This window comes from Mauremys reevesii, linkage group 25 (genome assembly GCF_016161935.1).
Source record: "Mauremys reevesii isolate NIE-2019 linkage group 25, ASM1616193v1, whole genome shotgun sequence".
NCBI classification, from domain to species: Eukaryota; Metazoa; Chordata; order Testudines; family Geoemydidae; genus Mauremys; species Mauremys reevesii.
In genome coordinates this window covers 19,315,662-19,334,487 of record NC_052647.1, presented here as the reverse complement: position 1 = coordinate 19,334,487, position 18,826 = coordinate 19,315,662, and the positions used below count along the sequence as shown (strand labels likewise).

Genomic DNA, 18,826 nt, shown 5'->3' with positions numbered 1-18,826 from the left:
GGATACAGACTAACATGGCTGCTACTCTGAAACCTATAAAAATACAGTTCCACACTGCTTAGCTTGGTGATTTAGGCACTCACCTGGGAGGTAGGAGATGTGGATTCAAATCTTCTGCCTGCCTGATTCAGAAGAAGGATTTAAATCCACATCTCCTACTTCCAGGCGAGTGCCTTAATCACCAGACTAAAGTGTCTCTTTGGCTTTATAAGACTAACAACAAATCAACCAGGGCAAATTCACATATAGTTTTGGGTCCATCAAAACTGCGTTTTTCAGCAAATAAACTATTCATCTGAAAAATGTCACCCTGCTCTACTTGGGATATCTGGTTTTATTCCCAGCTCTGCCACTGACTTGCTGTGTGACCTGGGGCAAGTCACTTGTCTCTGGGCCTCTCTTTCTCTTCCCACCTTTTGTCTGTCTTGTCTATTTCAATTGCAAGCTCTTTGAGGCAGGGACTGTCTCTTACTATATTTTCAAACTTAGCACAATGGGACTCTGGCTGCTGTCTATATTTCCCTATGGCAGGTCTCTTGGGTCTACCATATTACAAATAATAACACAAGGCAGTCTCATTGAGGAGTAGAACAAGAGAGGCTGTGGACCTGCTTTCTCTTTTTGAAGCTGCAATATTATCTCCAGGCATTGATACATACAGTCTTTGGCATCAGGCCATATATACTATCTTGGGAGCTACTGTTTCCCTTGGGTGTTTTTGAACTAGTCTTTCCCTATTCCATGTAACCTTTCCCATCATCCTGTGGGCATGTTTATCTTGCCATGTGTTGTGTGATTCGCATTGTGTTGCTCACTGAATAGAAGTAATTTTGTTTGACGGCGCCTACTCTCAACCCTGACTTGGCATTCAAAATGTGTTTGTGTTTGAGGTTGTATTCTGGCTTTGATGAGTGACACTACAAGACCCAGCCGTCATCCAGCGTTTGTCGTCTTATATTTAAAACCTACCTCACAGGAGTAAGTAGAAGATTTGTGTTACTTCTTGGCCATGAAAGGACTCATATCCATTGCTTGTGTACATGCAAGATTACAGCATTCCTCTTGAACTTGTCAGCCTCGCTAATGATGCTGCACCCTTGGATATTGCCATTCACTACAGAGCACTTCCGTTAGATAATAATCATTGTATTGGGATGCTGTCCCCACCTCCCTGTGATTTCTGGTTGCTTAGCCATGCCCACGAATCAGTTGGGTTAATTATTTGTCTTCACATCCTTCAGAAATCCTTAGCTCAACCAGAAGTAATACCATTAGCTCGGGGCTTCTTTTCATGGAATGAATGGAGAACTCCCAACTCCCACTGGAGTAGCCTTTTTGGTAGTTCATGCAGAATGCGATCCTGCTGTTCGTTCAAATCGTGATGGTGCTTTCTGCAGTGAGAATCCAAGAGAGGCCATTCTGTTTGTAACTTTAATTCGCTGAGCAGTTGAAATGAACCATTTATAACTGAAATAAAGTAAATTTTATAGGCCCGGTGTTGTTATTTTTCTGCACTTGGGGCAGGAACGGTGTGGGTGGGTGGAGGGGGTTTAAGGTAGATTGAAGCCACTTTGGCATTCCCTGTATTCTGTGGCTGTGCCTGGCCTGACTCCTGGTGTAAGTCAGAGAAACTGGAGGGCTGTCCTGACTCTACTTCCTAGGGGCTGGTGCGGTGCACTCTGCCTACACCCCTTATCCACTTCCTATGCTGTGGGCTAATGGTAGAGCTGTCGTAGAGCCTTTATCCTTGTTCTGAATCAGCCACAGTCGCCCTCTGTGCAGAGGGTGCTCTCGGGAAGTGGGGACATTTATACCCACTTCAAGGCACTTTTATGCTGCCAGAGTGACATAAAGAGGCCTTAGTGTAAGTGGGAATCAGGCCCTGATTTTTAAAATTAGTTTGCAAGGCAATGTGATTCAAACCTTTTCAATGTAAGGCCATGCCCTTTATATCAGCCAATCAGAGGGAGGCATGGGAGAGGCAGCTGCTCCAGCGGGCTGATATAATGTCTATAAATACAAGGGAGGAAAGCACACACTTTCCGGTTATGTGGTCTCCATTGGACCTCTCTGTAGTTGGGTCCAAACTTTTCATTTCTGTGTCACTTGCTTTCGCGGTTTTCTTTTTCTTCACCTTCTTCCCGTTCTCCCAGAAAAAAAAAGAGCCACCAGGTTAGTGGAGTTTGATATTTGCAGACTGATGAGTAATTTGTTGCTGAAGTGCTTAGGATCAGATTGTAACACTCTTGCTTGCACCTGGTAGTGCTTGATTCCCCAGGTATCATCTGATTGATTATAATGGGGCTGCTGATGGGATAAGGTGCTACCCAAAGTGAGTAAGGACATCACAATCAAGCCCTTCTTTAACAAGTGAATGGAAACTGAGCATGCACACACAGGGTGGAATGCATCTGGGATGGGGAAAGGCTGGGGATATGAAGAGGATTTAGATGGAGTGGGTCTGGGTGTACGTGGGGGGGATGGTTGGAGCCAGTGGGCACGTTGGTGCTGAGAACTGCAAATAATGAGGGTGGGGGGGAGGAATGATTCATCAAAAGGTTTTAATTGAAACATAGTGAGATTTAACAGATTTATTTGGGCATAAGCTTTTGTGGGTAAAAACCCCACTTCTTCAGATGCATGGAGTGAAAATTACAGATGCAGGCAGTATATTGATGCAGGAATTACCATACCCTTCTCTTCATGTGTCAGTATATTTATGCCTGCATCTGCAATTTTCACTCCATGCATCTGAAGAAGTGAGGTTTTTTACCCACGAAAGCTTAGGCCCAAATAAATCTGTTAGTCTTTACGGTGGCACCAGACTCCTCGTTGTTTTTGTGGATACAGACTAAAACGGCTACCCCTCTGATAGGGAGGTTTGTTGAAGTTGGATGGAGGAGAGGGAATTACAGCAGAGGGTAGAAAATGATGGCACTTTAGTAGATGAGCAGGGAGAGATGTAGTGGGAATATCAGGTGGAGGGTTTGGGGATTTCAGCAAATGGAGAGGTACAGGTGTGGGAAATACCTATTCTTTATTGAGCACTGACAATGTACTTGGTGCTTGACAAACCAATAACCAGTCAGTGAGTTCTGTGTATCGGTGTAAGGTTTGCTGCTCCTTTGGCCTTTCCCTCCCTAGATACCAGGACCCATCATGCCACCAGACCAGGCGTGACAAGTGCTTTACAAACGAGTGCCATCAGAGCACAGCGATAATAAAGAGGGATCTGGTCTTGTGTACATCCCTTGAAATCTGGCTGGATGTCTCAGCTAGTCCTGTGTTAGCACACTCTCTCCCACTGGGTATTCAGTTATGAGCCCAGGCATGACAGGTTGGGTGCAAGGCTGGGTTTTTTCATCTGATCCAGGTACAGGAGTGGCCCCTTCCCAGGAATGAAAGCTGTCTAGCACAACTACTTAGTATGGGAATCCCAGGAATCGCCCCACCATGCGGATGCTGATGAGTTCTAGGCCAACGTGCTCAGGGAGTTTGTCAGGCTTCTAAGACTAATCATCTTGGTATTCTTCCAGTGGGCGATGGTGGAAGACCTGAAATATTTCAGCCCAAATGTGAAACCTTTTTGGATTTCAGGTGTTCAGGTTTTTCATTACATATCAAAATTCCCTGCAGAAAGCCAACACTTTTCAAGAAAAATTTTTTAATCAAAGCCCCAATTTTCCATCAAAGAAGAGTTTAAATGGAAAACTTTCAACCAGCCCCAGTGCTTCAGCTTGGAGCATGAAGGGAGCTCCGAGACAATCTGGCTGATGGCATCGACTTAATAAAGAAGGGTTATAAATGCACACCATCAGGTTTGACAACCTACAGAGCTCCCTCAGCTAACCACCCCTCTCTTCCTTGAGAGACAACCAAGGCAGTTGACAAGGGGAATGTGTGTGATGATTAAAGCCAAGCCCTCAATTTGCAGTTCACCAATGTTAGCCCATTAATTTAACTTTCCTCTGTTCATCAACCGTTAGCCAACTGATCATTATTTTGGTTGGTTTGTTAACAAGGGCATTGCAGGCAAATCCTGTCTACATCACAACACAGGCTTTCATTGTGTTATTGCTGCACTCCTGCCCCATTCATTGGCCAAGCTGGATGCGAGAGAGGAGGTGTCTTGTGGTTAAAGCACTAGACAAATTCAGACTAGAAATAAGGCTCCATTTTTTAACAGTGAAGATAGTTAATCATTGAAACAACTCACCAAGGGCTGTGGCGGATTCTCCTCAACTGGAAATTTTAAAATCAAAACTGGATTTTTCCCCCACTAAAAATATGCACTAGTTTGAACAGGGATTAATCCAGGGAAGTCCTGTGGTCTGTGATATGCGGGAGGACAGACTAGATGATCACAGGAGTCCCTTCTGGCTTTAAACTGTATGAATTGTGACTCAGGAAACCTGCCTCTGCCACATGCACCCCATCTGATCTCAGGTAAGTTATGCAGACCTTGATTCAGCCACCTACTTAAGCATGTGAGTAGTCCCACTGAAGTCATGGAAGTGATGCATATGCTTAGCTACCTGCCAGAATCATGGGTGCATGCTCTGTGCCTCAGTTTCCCCATCTGTAAAATAGGGAAATAGTACGCTCTTCGGGGCAGAGACCATCTCCTACAAAGTGTATGTCCAGCATCTAGCACAGCAGGGCTCCGATTTCATGAGGAGCTTCAGCTAGAATTCAAGTAATAGCAGCAGTGAATGTGGGAAGGGTGCAACATGTATTTTTAAATCACTTAGTCAATCAGGAGTAAAGAGAAAAAGGTCAGAAGCAGGACACGTGATGCCTGTCTACCAAAAAATCAAATGTTTTCTCTGTTGGCATCAAGTTAAATTACTTATTTTTAAATACATTTACATTTTGTGGAAATACACTATTGGTTTTGCAATGTTACTTTGATCATCTCTGGTGACTTAGTTCCCCCACCCACATCCACCATGGAGACCATCCATCCCAGGCACCAGATTATGCTCAGTGACAGTGGGTGTCAATTCAGAGCAAGTCCATAGATAACGCTCAGCGGATCTGCACAGCGTTTAAACAAATAAGGGTTAGAATGAGGCAGGAATCATTCCCTGTATCCCCTTGCCTTATTCAGTGTGTGCCCTGGTACAGGTTCTGCAGGGAGAACAGTGTGTGATCATGCATCTCACATGCTGGGGCTTCCCCCGGTTCTTATCTCCTCTTCTCCCCAACTCTGCTGTTTTGACCAGAACTGCCCTGGGGCTTAAAACGCCCACTCTTGGAAGCTGCCTTCCCAGCCCATGTAGCAGGAGGGGATGGGGATGCTTCCATCTCTGCCAGGAGTAGTGCTAGCAGCTAAAGCTATGCCATCCTATAGCTCCTATTACAACACTCAGCAGCCCTAAGGATACGCTCATGACATATTTTAAGGCAGAGGTGGGTAAACTACAGACCCCAGGCTGCCTCCAGCCCGCCAGCCATTTTAAGCCGGCCCTCAAGCTCCTGCTGGGAAGTGGAGTCTAGGGCTTGCTCCACTCCGGCACTCCAGCTGGGGAGCAGGGTTGGGGGCCGCACCACATGGCTCCCAGAAGCAGCGGCATGGCCCCCCTCCGGCTCCTACGTTCTCCAATGGGAGCTGCAGGGGAGGTGCCTGCGGATGGGGCAGCGTGCACAGCCGCCTGGCCACGCCTCTGTGTAGGAGCCAGAGAAGGGACATGCCCCTGTTTCTGGGAGCTGCTTGAAGTAAGCATCACCTGGAGCCTGCACCCCTAAGCCTCTCCCTGCGCCCCAACCCCCTGTCCCAGCCCTGATCCCCCTTCCTCCCTCCACACCCCTCGATCCAAGCCCGAAACAGTGTCCTGCACCCCAGATCCCTCATCCCCAGCCCCACCCAGAGCCTACACCCCTTCCCCAACCCCAATCCCCCTCCCACACACTGAACTCATTTCTGGCCCCACCCCAGAGCCCACACCCCCAACCACAATCCTCACCCCCTTCTGCACCCCAACCCCAGTTTTGTGAGCATTCATGGCCCGCCATGCAATTTCTATTCCCAGATGTGGCCCTCAGGCCAAAAAGTTTGCCCGCCCCGTTCTAAGGCCGACACTATTGTTTCCATGGAGGGGATGCTACTACAGACTGACTCACTCTCCCCTCAGTCAACTCACCCCGTCCTGCTTCCCTCACTCACCCATTAACTCCCCCTGTTACTCAACTCCTCCTTCTCTCCCACCCCACCTTCCCAAGCCAACAGATTCCCCTCCCATCCCAGCAACCCCTGCTCCCACCCCACCCCAGCTGCCCAGTGACACATCTGGCTCCCCCCAGCCCAGCAACCCCCCCCCCCCCCCGATTCTGCGCCCCTCCCCTAGCTCCCCCACACCATCTCCCTCTGCCTCCCCAGAGTCCGTGCAAAACTGTCCCAATACTGGCAACTACAACAACCTTTCCTCCTTCTCACAGTAGCCAAAATCCAGCCCTCGGTCTCCAGCCGCATCTGATCTCCATCCACTTAACCCTTTGCAGGCTTGTTTCCTTATCCCTGTAGGCACAGCAGGAAAGGAGGTTGTGGGTAGTGGCCCTGCACGAGTAACCCCAGACAAGCTTTCTAAGGATTTCTTAGGATCCGAATGGGAAATAAACATTGCCGTAAGGTAGCTGAAGACCATAGTGTACTGTGATGCTGGTGGAGCAGGGAAAGTGTCTTGAAGAGCCCTCTCCTTCTTCAGATTGCTCCTTGCAACAATTGGGTTGCTGCAACAGCTGGTTCACCATGGGAAGGTTTCCTTCACAACTGTAGGGAGCTAGAGGCTTTGGCCAATATTTTTTTAAGCGGCCACTGATTCGTGTTCCTCAGTTTTTCAGTGACCAACCTGAGATACCTAGGCCCAGATCCTCAAAGGTACGCAGGCTCCTCGCTTTCATTGAAATCAATGCCTAAATGCTGATCAGGATCGTGGCCCTAGAGGCCTGCTCTTCAGAGATGCTAAGAACCCGCAGTTCTTAATGACTTACTGTAGCGTGGCAGCCAGACTTGGACTCCATCTGAGCCACTTCCCACGCTGGGACCGGAAGGAGTACGGTGCCAGGCGAGGCGGCCAAGTGTGCTGGAGCAGAGGGATCTCGGGGCAGCTGGCGGCAAAGCAGAGCTGGCGCAGACCGCACGGCTACGGAAATCGGGGGACTGTGGGACAAAGTTGAGAGGTAGCTTAAAAAAAATCCCCCCTCTGGTTAGCTGCCTCCTGATGCAGCAGAGAGACCATCCCATCATTCCTCACGGGGAGGGGGTGGATCCCCAGGCTGTGGAGATGACATAACCTGTGAACAGAGAAACTGTCGCCTGGGCTTTCCAGTGACATCACAATGACTGTGTTCTGTGCTAGCGGCCCGTGGAGGAAAGCAGGGACTGAACCGAGGGCTGTCGGGGAGGCCTCCCCATTGGCCTGAGAGAATCTAGCCCCATGCTAGTTAGGGGGCTTGACTTGGGGGTTCTCCTGGGTGACTGGCCCAAATGTCCACTGAATATGGAGATTTGGCAGGAGAGAGAATTAGGTAAGCCCTACAGCAGGGGTTCTCACCCTTTTTCTGTGCCCCCCCCATGCTATAAAAACTCCATGGGCCACCAGTGCCGCCACAACTGGTTTTCTGCATATAAAAGCCAGGGCTGGCATTAGGGGGTAGCAAGCAGGGCAGTTGCCTGGGGCCCCACGCTATAGTGGGGCCCCACAAAGCCAAGTTGCTCCGGCTTCAACTTCAGCCCCAGGTGGCAGAGCTCAGGGGCCCGGACTTCAGCTCTGCGCAGTGGGGACTTTGGCTTTCTACGCTGGGCTCCAGTGAGTCTAACGTTGGCCCTGCTTGGTGGCCCCCCCCCTGAAACCTGCTCGCCACCTGACTGCCTCTTCTTACATTGGATGGACAACAATATTGTGACAACTCTTTGGCTTTTGCCCAAGCCAGCAACACTCCATCCAAAAGGAATGCACCGTTGCAATCTCAGGTGTATGAAAGTTCATGGGTGGCTTTGCAGATTGATTTTGTAGGTCCTTTACCAAGGAACCAGAGAGGCAATGGTGGTTGTCGATCCTTTTTCAAAGTGGGTAGAGGCACTTCCTCTAAAAGCCACAGCCAAGGTCCTGGTAGAACAGTCTTCTCTCAGTGTGGTGCTGGGTGCTGTAAAGAGACATAGGAACAGCCCTTGTCCCCAAAGAGTTTAAGCAAAGTTTGACCCATGGAGAGCTGAGGTAGAGCCAGATCTAGTGTCCCCGCAAATCCAAGAGGATTGTATGCCCTGCCCATACAATGAGGAAAATGTGCAGTTGATCATGGGATAGAACAGAAAGGATTGACCCCAAATACCCATTCATCGCTCAGGAAATTGTGGGTATCCCACACTGTACAGTGACAATCTCCCACGAGGCCGTGTGCCCGAAGGACTTGGGATGTCTGTCCACAGTCACAGCCTTTTGTTTTCAGGTTTTATTTTGTTTAAAATGTCCCAGGAATTTATCAGTATTTATTGTAAAAATGGGTGAAAAAATCAGTGCAAAAAATTAAATTCATGGTTTTCTGAGTAAATATTGAGATTGATATTCGGGGACGGGAGGATGACCTGGGCCACCAATTTACCGAGCCGCTCTCTCTCCTTCTGGAGTAGAGAGCTGGTTCTGGGGAGCTCCCCTCTTCCGAAATTCTGGTGAAAATGGTAAAACCTGAATAATGGAAAACCCAGGACACTTTCCGTGAAAACTGGTAAAAGCCCAACAGTGACAGTGTGCCCCACGCTTCAGCCAGTGCAACCTGATGCTACATGGACACAGTGCACACTGACTGCGCACGCTCTCTGCTGAAAGAGCTTGGTCAGCGGCAAACACTGAGCTTTTTCAGCAGACACGATGCGTCGTGTCCACGTGGCACCTTTATACCAGTATAATCTCCTCTGTAAAGCGCTTGGAGAGCTACTGATGAAAAATGCTATATAAGAACTAGATGTTGTTATCAATCTAATGAGAACTGCATCAATCACTAAGTGTTGTGTTACTATAAAAATCACCCTCCCCCCCAATCAAAACTATTAAACTGGTACAACATATGCATACACAGCAGGCCCCAGAGCTTTCATTTGCAGATGGCTTCCTGGTGGGGGCGTTGCTAACCCCAGCCCCTCCCCTCAAATCGAGGTCCCCAAAGTGAGCAGGCGGCATTAATGGTTTTGTCTCAGCTTCTGCCTGGAAGATGTTGATGTGACTGAAAGCTGGTGACCGCCAGAGTTCCACTGAGATCGACAGTGAGAAAGGGCCCGGAGAAAGGACAACCGCTCGTCACACCAGGATTCAGTGCAGCGACTGGCTGATGGGATCCCGTTGATGTTAATAACAGGGTGGTGCATGCAGGGCACAGAAGTTTTGTTTTACTGCAGTTATATAGGCCCGGCTTTGCCAAAGTGCTCTCTGACTTGGGTGCCTGATCTGAGGCACCCAAGAATGATACATCACACTTTTATGGAGAAGGCTACATGGTCTAGTGGTTAGGGCACTGGACTTGGACTCAGGAGACCTCCTTGGACTCAGGCTCTGCCACTGACCTGTTGCATAATCTCAGGCAACTCACGGCCCCACTCTGTGCCTCAGTTTCCCCTTCCACCCTTTGTCTGTCATGTTAGTTTAGATTATAAGGTTTTCAGGCAGAGAGGCAGTGCGACCTAGTGAATAGAGTGCTGGACCACAGTGCACAGATACCACAGTGTTGAACACGCTATGCAAACTTATATAGAATAGAACAGGCTGGCACTCAAATGACCTCGGTTCTATTCCTAGCTTTGCCACTGACCTGCCAGGTGACCTTGGACAACTAACTTCCCCTCTTTTTGTCTTATTATTCAGGGCAGGGACTGTCTCTTCCTAGGTGTTTGTACAGCACCGAGCACAGTGTGACCCTGGTTTTTGTTCAGAGCCTCTGTGTGCTCCTGTAACACACGGAATAATTGCCACCATTTATGGGGGAGGGGTAGCTCAGTGGTTTGAGCATTGGCCTGCTAAAGCCAGGGTTGTGAACTCAATCCTTGGGGATTGGTCCTGCTTTGAGCAGGGGGTTGGACTAGATGACCTCTTGAGGTCCCTTCCAACCCTAATAATCTGTGATGCTGGATTTCTTTTCTTTAAAACTCACCCCAGGATGAAAATAGGCAAGTCAGTTTCTCTTTTGTTTCTGGTCACTTTCTAGGCAGCTACATGGGTTGGTTCTGGTGGCCTGGAACAATAATCATCATAGCACCTAGCTCTTATCTAGGGTTTTCCATCAGTAGATCAATGGAGATCCAAATCAGGCTAAAACAGTTTTGGGTCCAGATGCTGCAGGAAATTTTTCTAAAATGTTTTTACTGGAACATATGAAAAAAAAAACTATTAATAATTGAGTTTCTTTTTTTAACAAAGCCTCAATTTGGGACTTAAGCCACCAGAGAAGGTTTTTTAAATGTGCCTTTGAGCCGTTACCCCAAACTCGCTTTACACCACTCTGATGTGAAGGGGCCTTAACATGAACATAAATGTAATTTATACTCCCCTGATAGTTGTTAATACCCAACTCTTTTATGGTGTTTTTCATCCATAGCGCTCTGAGCTTTATAAAGGAGGTCCATATCATTCTCCTCGTTTTACAGATGGGGAAACTGAGGCACGGGGCAGTGAAATGACTTGCCCGAGTTCCCCCAGCATGTCAGTGGCAGAACGTAAGGCCCTATACACGGCCAAAGCAGTATACAATGGCCTTACCATAACTGAGAATCAGGCCCACGATGTTTGTATTTGCAGAAACTGTTGAACTTTCGGACCTTGGACTCAGCAGGATATTTGGAGAACAGGTCACTTTGATCAGATACTTCTGCTAGCTGACCAGCTGGTGCACGCTGCTGCTCAGTGACTAGGGACATCTGAGAAAAAACCCACAGAGGCACAGTATTCACTTTTCCCTTCTGATTGCGTGTTGGGATTTTGCAAAACATAAATTTCAGCTCATACCATGTGGCTTTGTTACTTTGCAGGAATGTGTCTGTAGATCGGTGGTGTGTCCAATCAGAACAAACAACTAAACAAACAACCCCCCAAAAAAAACCTGTTGAAAAGGGCCCAAAGCAGCAATTCCTAGCTGCTCTGCCAAAGTCTGTATCCGTTGGTCCCTCAGTCACACAACGTGACAGCTCATTGTGCGCATCCAGATTTAGGTGCGGCTGACGCTTCACAGAGTATAATTTACAGTATGACATTTTGGCTTGTTGTTTACCGAGTGGTGGTGCTTTGAAAGGAGATAGCCTCAACTGCAAGAAACTGTCCTGGTCCCAGAGACAGTGTGGGAATCGGGCAGGCAGGAGGCACCTGAGAAGGGGCTCTCTCCTTCATCAATCTATATATTATTTTTATATTCCAGCTAAGAAAATGTCGCAGCCACCAGAAAAACATGAGCACACACGCAATCTGGGGAGTGGGAAAGCCATCGCTGTGTTGACCTCGGGAGGAGACGCGCAGGGTAAGGAGATAAGCGGCACTGTTTGTGTTTGGAGTCTGTGTGTTTGAATCAAAGGGCGTGATTTTCAAAAGAGACTAGAGGTTCTGGTTGCTTCCATTTTGGGAGAGACCAGCAGGAGAACTCTGGAGATTTTCAGGGAGTGCTGAGCACCCACCCAGAGAGCATTAGGTCCCTTTTAAGGCAGTGGTTCTCACTCAGCCTTTCCAGAGTGCTGTGCCCCTTTCAGGAGTCTGATTTGTCTTGCGTACCCCCAAGTTGCACCTCACTTAAAAACTTACAAAATCAGACATAAAAATACAAAAAAAAAGTGTCACAGCGCTGAAAAATTGATGACTTTCTCATTTTTACCATCTAATTATAAAATAAATCAATTGGAATATAAATATTGTACTTACATTTCAGTGTATAGTATATAGAACTGTATAAATAAGTCGTATGCAATTTTAGTTTGTACTGACTTCGCTAGTGCTGTTTCTGTAGCCTGTTGTAAAACTAGGCAAATATCCAGATGAGTTGATGTACCCCTGGAAGAGCTCTGCGTACCCCAGGAGTACATGTACCCCTGGTTGAGAACCACTGCTTTAACATGTCTCCAGTTGGGAACTCAAAAACCTCCAGTCATTTTTTTAAATGGTGACCAATGTGTGTGGTATAGATATGTTGGCAAGATACTTTTGGGAAATCCAATCCTTACTTTGGTGCTTAAATGCGGTATTCCCTGAGCATCCAAAATCATGAGATAGGCATAAAAATCATAAGGGTGGGAGTGGGGAGGGCTTGAAGGAAACAATAAATTGTGGGTGTGTTTTCTTTGCCTTTTGAGGTCATATTTTCAAGCTTTTATCTATAACCACAAAGGCTAGAAACATACTACTCTACTCCAGGTTCCAGCCCAGGGCCCTGTGAATTGCAGCTGTCTATAGTGCCTCCTGTAACAGCTACAACTCCCTGGGCTATTTCCCCATAGCCTCCTCCAAACACCTTCTTTATCCTCACCACAGGACCTGCCTCCTGGTGTCTGATAATACTTGTACCCCTCAGTCCTCCAACAGCACACCCTCAGCTCTTTGCATGCACACCACAAACTGAAGTGAGCTCCTTTTTAAACCCAGGTGCCCTGATTAGCAGCAGGTGTTCTAATCAGCCTCTCTGCCTTAATCGTTTCCAGAAAGCTCCTGATTGTTCTGGAACCTTCCCTGTTACCTTACCCAGGGAAAAGGGACCTGCTTAACCTGGGGCTAATATATCTGCCTTCTATCACTCTCCTGTAGCCCTCTGGAAGATGTTATTATATGGATATATACCTGTCTCAGAGAGCTGGAAGGGACCCTGCCTTCACTAGCAGGACCAAGTATTGATTTTGCCCTAGACCCCTAAGTGGCCCCCTCAAGGATTGAACTCACAACCCTGGGTTTAGCAGGCCAATGCTCAAGCTACTGAGCTCTCCCTCCCCCCACTGAGCTAGTTTGGACACTACAGGGCAGAGAGTCATGTACCTGAATCGCTCCAGTATTTATTTTCAATTTGGGAGCATCAAGTGTGAAGTCCTGTGAGCTGATTCGCTGAGTAAAATAAATGTCTATTACTCTTATTCGACTCCCGCTAGCCCTGCAGAACCCACACAGCTACGGGAGAGGGGCCTGACGTTTGTGCCTCTTGTGGAGCCATAGAATTATTAACGGAGTCCCGACTGCAAGGCCAGATTCTGTCCTCACTTACGCTGTTTGACTCCACGGGCGGCAAGTTTCACTGCGGATGGGCTCTTGTCCCCGGAATCCGTGCTCGAGCGTGACACCATGCAGCTTCTTGGCTTTCAGACCCCATGCGGGGCTTACACAACACGGGAGTGCGCAATGTCAAGTGGGTGGAGCACAGGACTCCTGGGTTCTATCCCTGACTCTTGCCCAGGGGTAGGGCAAGTCGCTACCCCTGCCCCAGTTTGTCTTTCTTCTGCAGAAAGGGTATCACGCTCCTCTGCCCTACAGGATCAGTGTTTATGAAGTGCTTGGAACTCCCCAGCTGGAAGGTGCTTATTAGAGTGACTCTTTAGTGTGTGGATGGAGCAGGTCTGGAAGTAAGTGAGGACATAAAGATGCATGTAGTGGAAATTTCCAGAGGCAGGTGTATATATGCAAGCAAGAATCAGGCTGGAGATAACAAGGTACTAACCTCATTATCTCCAGCCTGGTTCTTGCTTGCATATATACACCTGCCTCTGGAAATTCCCACTACATGCATCCGACGAAGTGGGTATTCACCCACGAAAGCTCATGCTCCAATATGTCTGTTAGTCTATAAGGTGCCACAGGACTCTTTGCTGCTTTTACAGATCCAGACTAACACGGCTCCCCCTCTGATACTTGACATAAAGATGGAGGCCCACGAAGTCACTTTCACAGAGACCCATTGCAGTCAAACAGCACCATGGGCTTCAGTGCAGCTTGTGAGCGGCAGCCTGCATTCGGGGGCCTCGCAGAACAGCCCCACACAGCAAAGCAAGGGCTGTGATGGCTTTTAGCAGGGTGCAGCGTGTGCTGCCCCTTCAATCTCCCTGCCCTGGGGGCAGCTCCTGCTTGCACTCAGGGAATTCAAGGAGGAGGGTTATATGCAGGAGCAGGGAGCTGTGCAATGCTCCCTGCGCACTTTCCTCCTACATCACACTCATTCTGCACCCAATTCTAGCCCACCAGACCACACCACTTTAGAATCCCCCCTGTAGACGAGCAGACTCACCCCTGCGGCGCCTCCTGCTGGTGACTTCTGGGAATTAGCTCGGTTGCAGCTCCGGAGCACCCTCTGCAGGCCGGTGATCCGCCGTCCTCTGGCCCCCATGTCCCTCCCTGGACTCCAGTGCCCTGTTAGCTAGGGTGCTGCCCCCTGGCAGTAACCCCTTTTTCTCAGGGTCTCCCCTCCCTGGGAAACCCCCATCCTCTATCCCCACCTTGCCTCAATATCAGGCTACTGCCAGTCATGGTCTAGCCCCACGCCCTGGGGCAGGCTGCAGTATCAGCCACTCATCACTGGCAAGGAGGGTTTGCACCTGCTGCCTTGGCCTACCCCTGGGCTGCCCCCTGCAACCCCCAGTACCTATTAGCCCAATGCTAGGCCGCAGCCTGGGGCTTTCCAGGCTGGAGCTCCCCAGCTCCCCTGCCTCTCCCCAGCCCTGCTTCACTCAGGTGCCTTGTCTCTAGCGTCTAAGCAGCCAGGCCCAGCTCCCTCTACAAACAGTGAGTGAGTGAGAGTCTCTTTGGGCTTCTGGCTCCCAGCCTCTTATAGGGGCCAGCTGGGCCTGATTGGGACCTGGCCACAGCTGCGCCTACTTCCCCCAATCAGCCCAGGCTTCCTGCCCCAGCCCTCTCCTGGGCTGTTTGAAGCCCTTCAGGGCAGGAGCAGGGGACCACCCTGCTACACCCCCTTTGCTTCCTCCCAGGCTTTGAACTACCGCACGGCAAGGGGAGCCTAAAGCCTCTTGGTCAATTGCTTTGAACCCTTCAGACAAGGCTCTGCCATCCCCATCTCTCCTGCCGGTCGCGGGAACGGCTGCCTTGTTGTGTTTCTGTAACATAAGCTGTTCACGAGGCTACGGTGTTGGCCTGTCACTCAGAACCCAAACGGCACTTCGGCTGGTCCCTCCCCTTTGACCCGTCCAGCTCGGGGGATCCTACCAGGAGTGAAAGCTCCCACTGGCACAGCTTCCAGGGACACACAAGCCTCCCTCTCCCCCCCGCCCCCACTCCAGGTGCAGTCCTCAGGGAAGGTCGATCTATTGTTCTCAGTGATATTGAGGTAACCAAGTCTCTGCAGACATATCCCAGATGGCCCCTGCCCTGAGAGGTGAGGCAACAGGTCTGTGCAATAAGCAGCTGGGAGAGCACCAAGTAACGGGGGTTCCTCTGTGTATCTCACATACTTGTACCGACCCTCATCTCAATCTCTTTACTGTATTTGTCCTCACACACCCCTATGAGGCAGGGCAGGGCTATCATCCCCATCCCACAGATGACGGGTACTGAAGTACAGAGAGACTGACTTGCCTAAGGAGCTGGGAACTGAACCAGGAGTCTCCCAGGACCTAGGCAAGTGCCCTAACCACTAAGCCATTCTTCTTTCCACCAATGAGCTGTATCATTAGCTCACCACAGTCTATGACTGAAGATGCCTTTAAGCATGTCCACCACAATTTACATTAGAGGCAAAGCAGGAACATGTTAAAGGAAACAGGGGAAACTCCCGGAATGGCTCAGACCCGAGGTCCATCTAGCCCCGTGTCCTGGCCCTGACAGTGATCAGCACCAGATGTGGCAGATGAAGTTGCAAGACTCCTGCAGCTATGGGATGTGTTCAGAGAGTAAAGTGTATACATGGTGGTGAAATTTCTTGGACGGCCCTCTGGTATGGGTGTGTGTATGAAGCACCAGGCAAGGTGGTAGCGTGGAGGGTAAACTGGAGGAGAATCTGGGGCTGTGGAGATAGCACATCCCATGTGCCCGCATTAAGGCGGGTGGTCACACATTAGTAGAGCACTGGTTGGTTGTTGGTATCAATCCTGAAGGTATTCAGTGGGCAGGCAGGAGCTTATCTCATGATTGCAGGAATAGGTGGGAAGAACAACAGGGGAAGAGTTAAGGGGAACTTACTCTGCGTTTCCCTACTTGTGTCTGTTTCAAGACTTTCCCTAACTGAGAATTTTCTGGCTTTTCCAATGTTTGATTTCATTCTAAATCACAACGTTCTTCTAAAGTTTGATCCCCTTACGTTATTGATCCATATCTGCAACCTAAGTCCAGTTATTTTGGTCTGGGAATTTCCTTTTTTTTTTTTTTCATTTTAAGGGAAGTTCTTTCATACTTTGAATGTTGTTGGTTTCCTCAACTGAATACTTTCAAAAATGACGAGAGCTTTTGGGAGCCCTATTTAAGGCACATTAAGGGCCCAGATTCTCAGAAAGGGCTGAGTCCTCCACCCTTTGAAAGTCAGGCCCCTTTAAGGCATCTCAGGTTGGGCACCCAAAATCCCTAGTCACTTTTGCAAATCCTTGGCTGGGTTATGTTTGTCTGTCCCTCTGTGCTGTAAATCACAACAGAAGATCTGCGTAGCTAATTTCTGGGACGCCCCCCTCCCCCCGCCCGGGGGTTATAAATGGTGCAGGAAGCTTATGGTGGGAGGATTGGTGCCAGCCGTGCTTTGGCATTGCCTGGCTCTCTGCTCTACCTCCACCGATCTAGCAACTCTGCAGAACTCCCCTCCCATGTGAGAGACTCAGCAGCTTGCAGCAGGGGGTAGAAAAGTGACACACTCATCCTCAGAGAGTGGGGAAGGTAGAACGGGGCTGGGGGAATCCCCATGCCCCCTTAGCTGAGGGATGTCCTGCACTGAGTGCACTGGGCCAAGCGAAGAAAGGGTCAGGGAATAGACCGGATGGCTTTGATCTAGGCCGTGCGGGTGAAGTGGGAGCTGCAGGGCTTGGGGGTAATTAATTCGGCGACGCCAGCCTGACGCTCCAGGAGCTGTGATACCACCCACGCACCAGCACGCACGCTGTGATACCACGAACGCACCAGGAGCAGTCTTGGCTAATGGCAGTTAGCTGGGGTGACTGTATGGGGGACCCTCTCTGGAAGGGTCAAACCATTTCACAGCTGAATTCGGGTTGATTTTTTGCTAAGCCGCACCCCTTTGGGCTCAGAGCCAGCTGATGCACAAGGGGAGAAACCGCCCTCGATGTGTAAGAAGGTAAAGATTCCCATTCTCTCTGTGCCCCCTGTAGACTGAAACAGAGCCTTGCTTTTGGAAAGGGGTCCAGTCTTTGATTTAAAAAAGACTCCAAGGGGTGGAGAATCCACCACATCCCTTGCCCCAACGGTTAATCACCCTCCCTGCTAATCATTGCATTGTAAATTCTGGTTTGACTATGTCTTCTAGCACAAATATCTTTTCTCCTTTGTCTTAGTTCTTACTACCTCCCCTCACCGCTTTGCCATTACAGGGTGTCTGTAGGATCCCGTCCAAGATTGCATTGTGCCCGATACACTCCCATTGTGCCTTCGGACAAGGCTGTTGTCCGCACAAGGAGGCTAGCTGTGGCTGCAAATACTCCAGTGGGAGAGGGGTTGTAATCCAATCCGAGTACTCCTCTGTCCCAAGGAGAGGCCTCTCCCGCTGGGGTATTTTCAGGCGCGCTGGGTGCCAGGGAGAACCGCAGGCATTTATTGTTAAATGTCAGCAGACCAAAAATAAAATGTGAAAATCATCCGAGGGATCAGGTGCATGAGGCAGCATCATCCAGCAGTAAGGGGCTCCAGGCACACAGGAGGGCCGAGTTACATTAGGCAGCACCGGGAGGTTCTGCTGGGCAAAGAGATGGAGCACAATTTGGGGAGCCTAGAGCCCCCCAGGTGACACAGAGCCAGCTCCCTGCATGTCTTAACGTGGCCTGGGTTTAGGGCAGAGGCTAGGCTGGCACATCAGCGGCTGTGCTGAACCACTGCCCATTGTCCACACACGGAGTTGCAGAGGGAGCGGCAGGGTCTGGAAGCGGTCTTTGTCCTCCGCTGAAGGGGACCACCCCACTCAGGGTATGGAGCGTGATGTGTCTGTGACATAGCCACCCACATAGAATCATAGAATCTCAGGGTTGGAAGGGACCTTAGGAGGTATCTAGTCCAACCCCCTGCTCAAAGCAGGACCAAACCCAACTAAATCATCCCAGCCAGGGCTTTGTCAAGCCTGACCTTAAAAACCTCTAAGGAAGGAGATTCCACCACCTCCCTAGGTAACCCATTCCAGTGCTTCACCACCCTCCAACTGAAAAAGTTTTTCCTAATATCCAACCTAAACCTCTCCCTCTGCAACTTGAGACCATTACTCCTTGTTCTGTCATCTTCTACCACTGAGAACAGTCTAGATCCATCCTCTTTGGAACCCCCTTTCAGGTAGTTGAAAGCAGCTATCAAATCCCCCCTCACTCTTCTCTTTTGCAGGCTAAACAATCCCAGTTCCCTCAGCCTCTACTCATAAGTCATGTGCTCCAGCCCCCTAATCATTTTTGTTGCCCTCCACTGGACTCTCTCCAATTTATCCACATCCTTCTTGTAGTGTGGGGCCCAAAACTGGACACAGTACTCCAGATGAGGCCTCACCAGTGCTGAATAGAGGGGAATGATCACATCCCTCGATCTGCTGGAAATGCCCCTACTTATACAACCCAAAATGCCATTAGCCTTCTTGGCAACAAGGGCACACTGCTGACTCATATTCAGCTTTTCGTCCACCGTAACCCCTAGGTCCTTTTCTGCAGAACTGCTGCCCAGCCATTCGGTCCCCAGCCTGT

General features: G+C 49.4%; 1 protein-coding gene across 3 annotated transcripts in view; it reads left to right on the top strand.

Moving 5' to 3' along the window:
* Window positions 1-2,056: 2,056 nt before the first annotated feature.
* PFKM (phosphofructokinase, muscle) overlaps window positions 2,057-18,826 on the top strand; it is a 51,031-nt gene continuing 34,261 nt past the window's right edge. Inside the window, exons 1-2 of one of the 3 annotated variants that reach the window (XM_039513873.1) lie at window positions 2,057-2,172; window positions 11,398-11,496. In XM_039513873.1, the coding sequence (XP_039369807.1) occupies window positions 11,406-11,496 (91 nt within the window). In that variant the 5' untranslated portion in view covers window positions 2,057-2,172; window positions 11,398-11,405. Of the gene's footprint in view, window positions 2,173-7,355; window positions 7,528-10,820; window positions 10,924-11,397; window positions 11,497-18,826 lie in introns of those variants that run through there. The other 2 variants (XM_039513874.1, XM_039513875.1) reach the window with 2 other exon arrangements.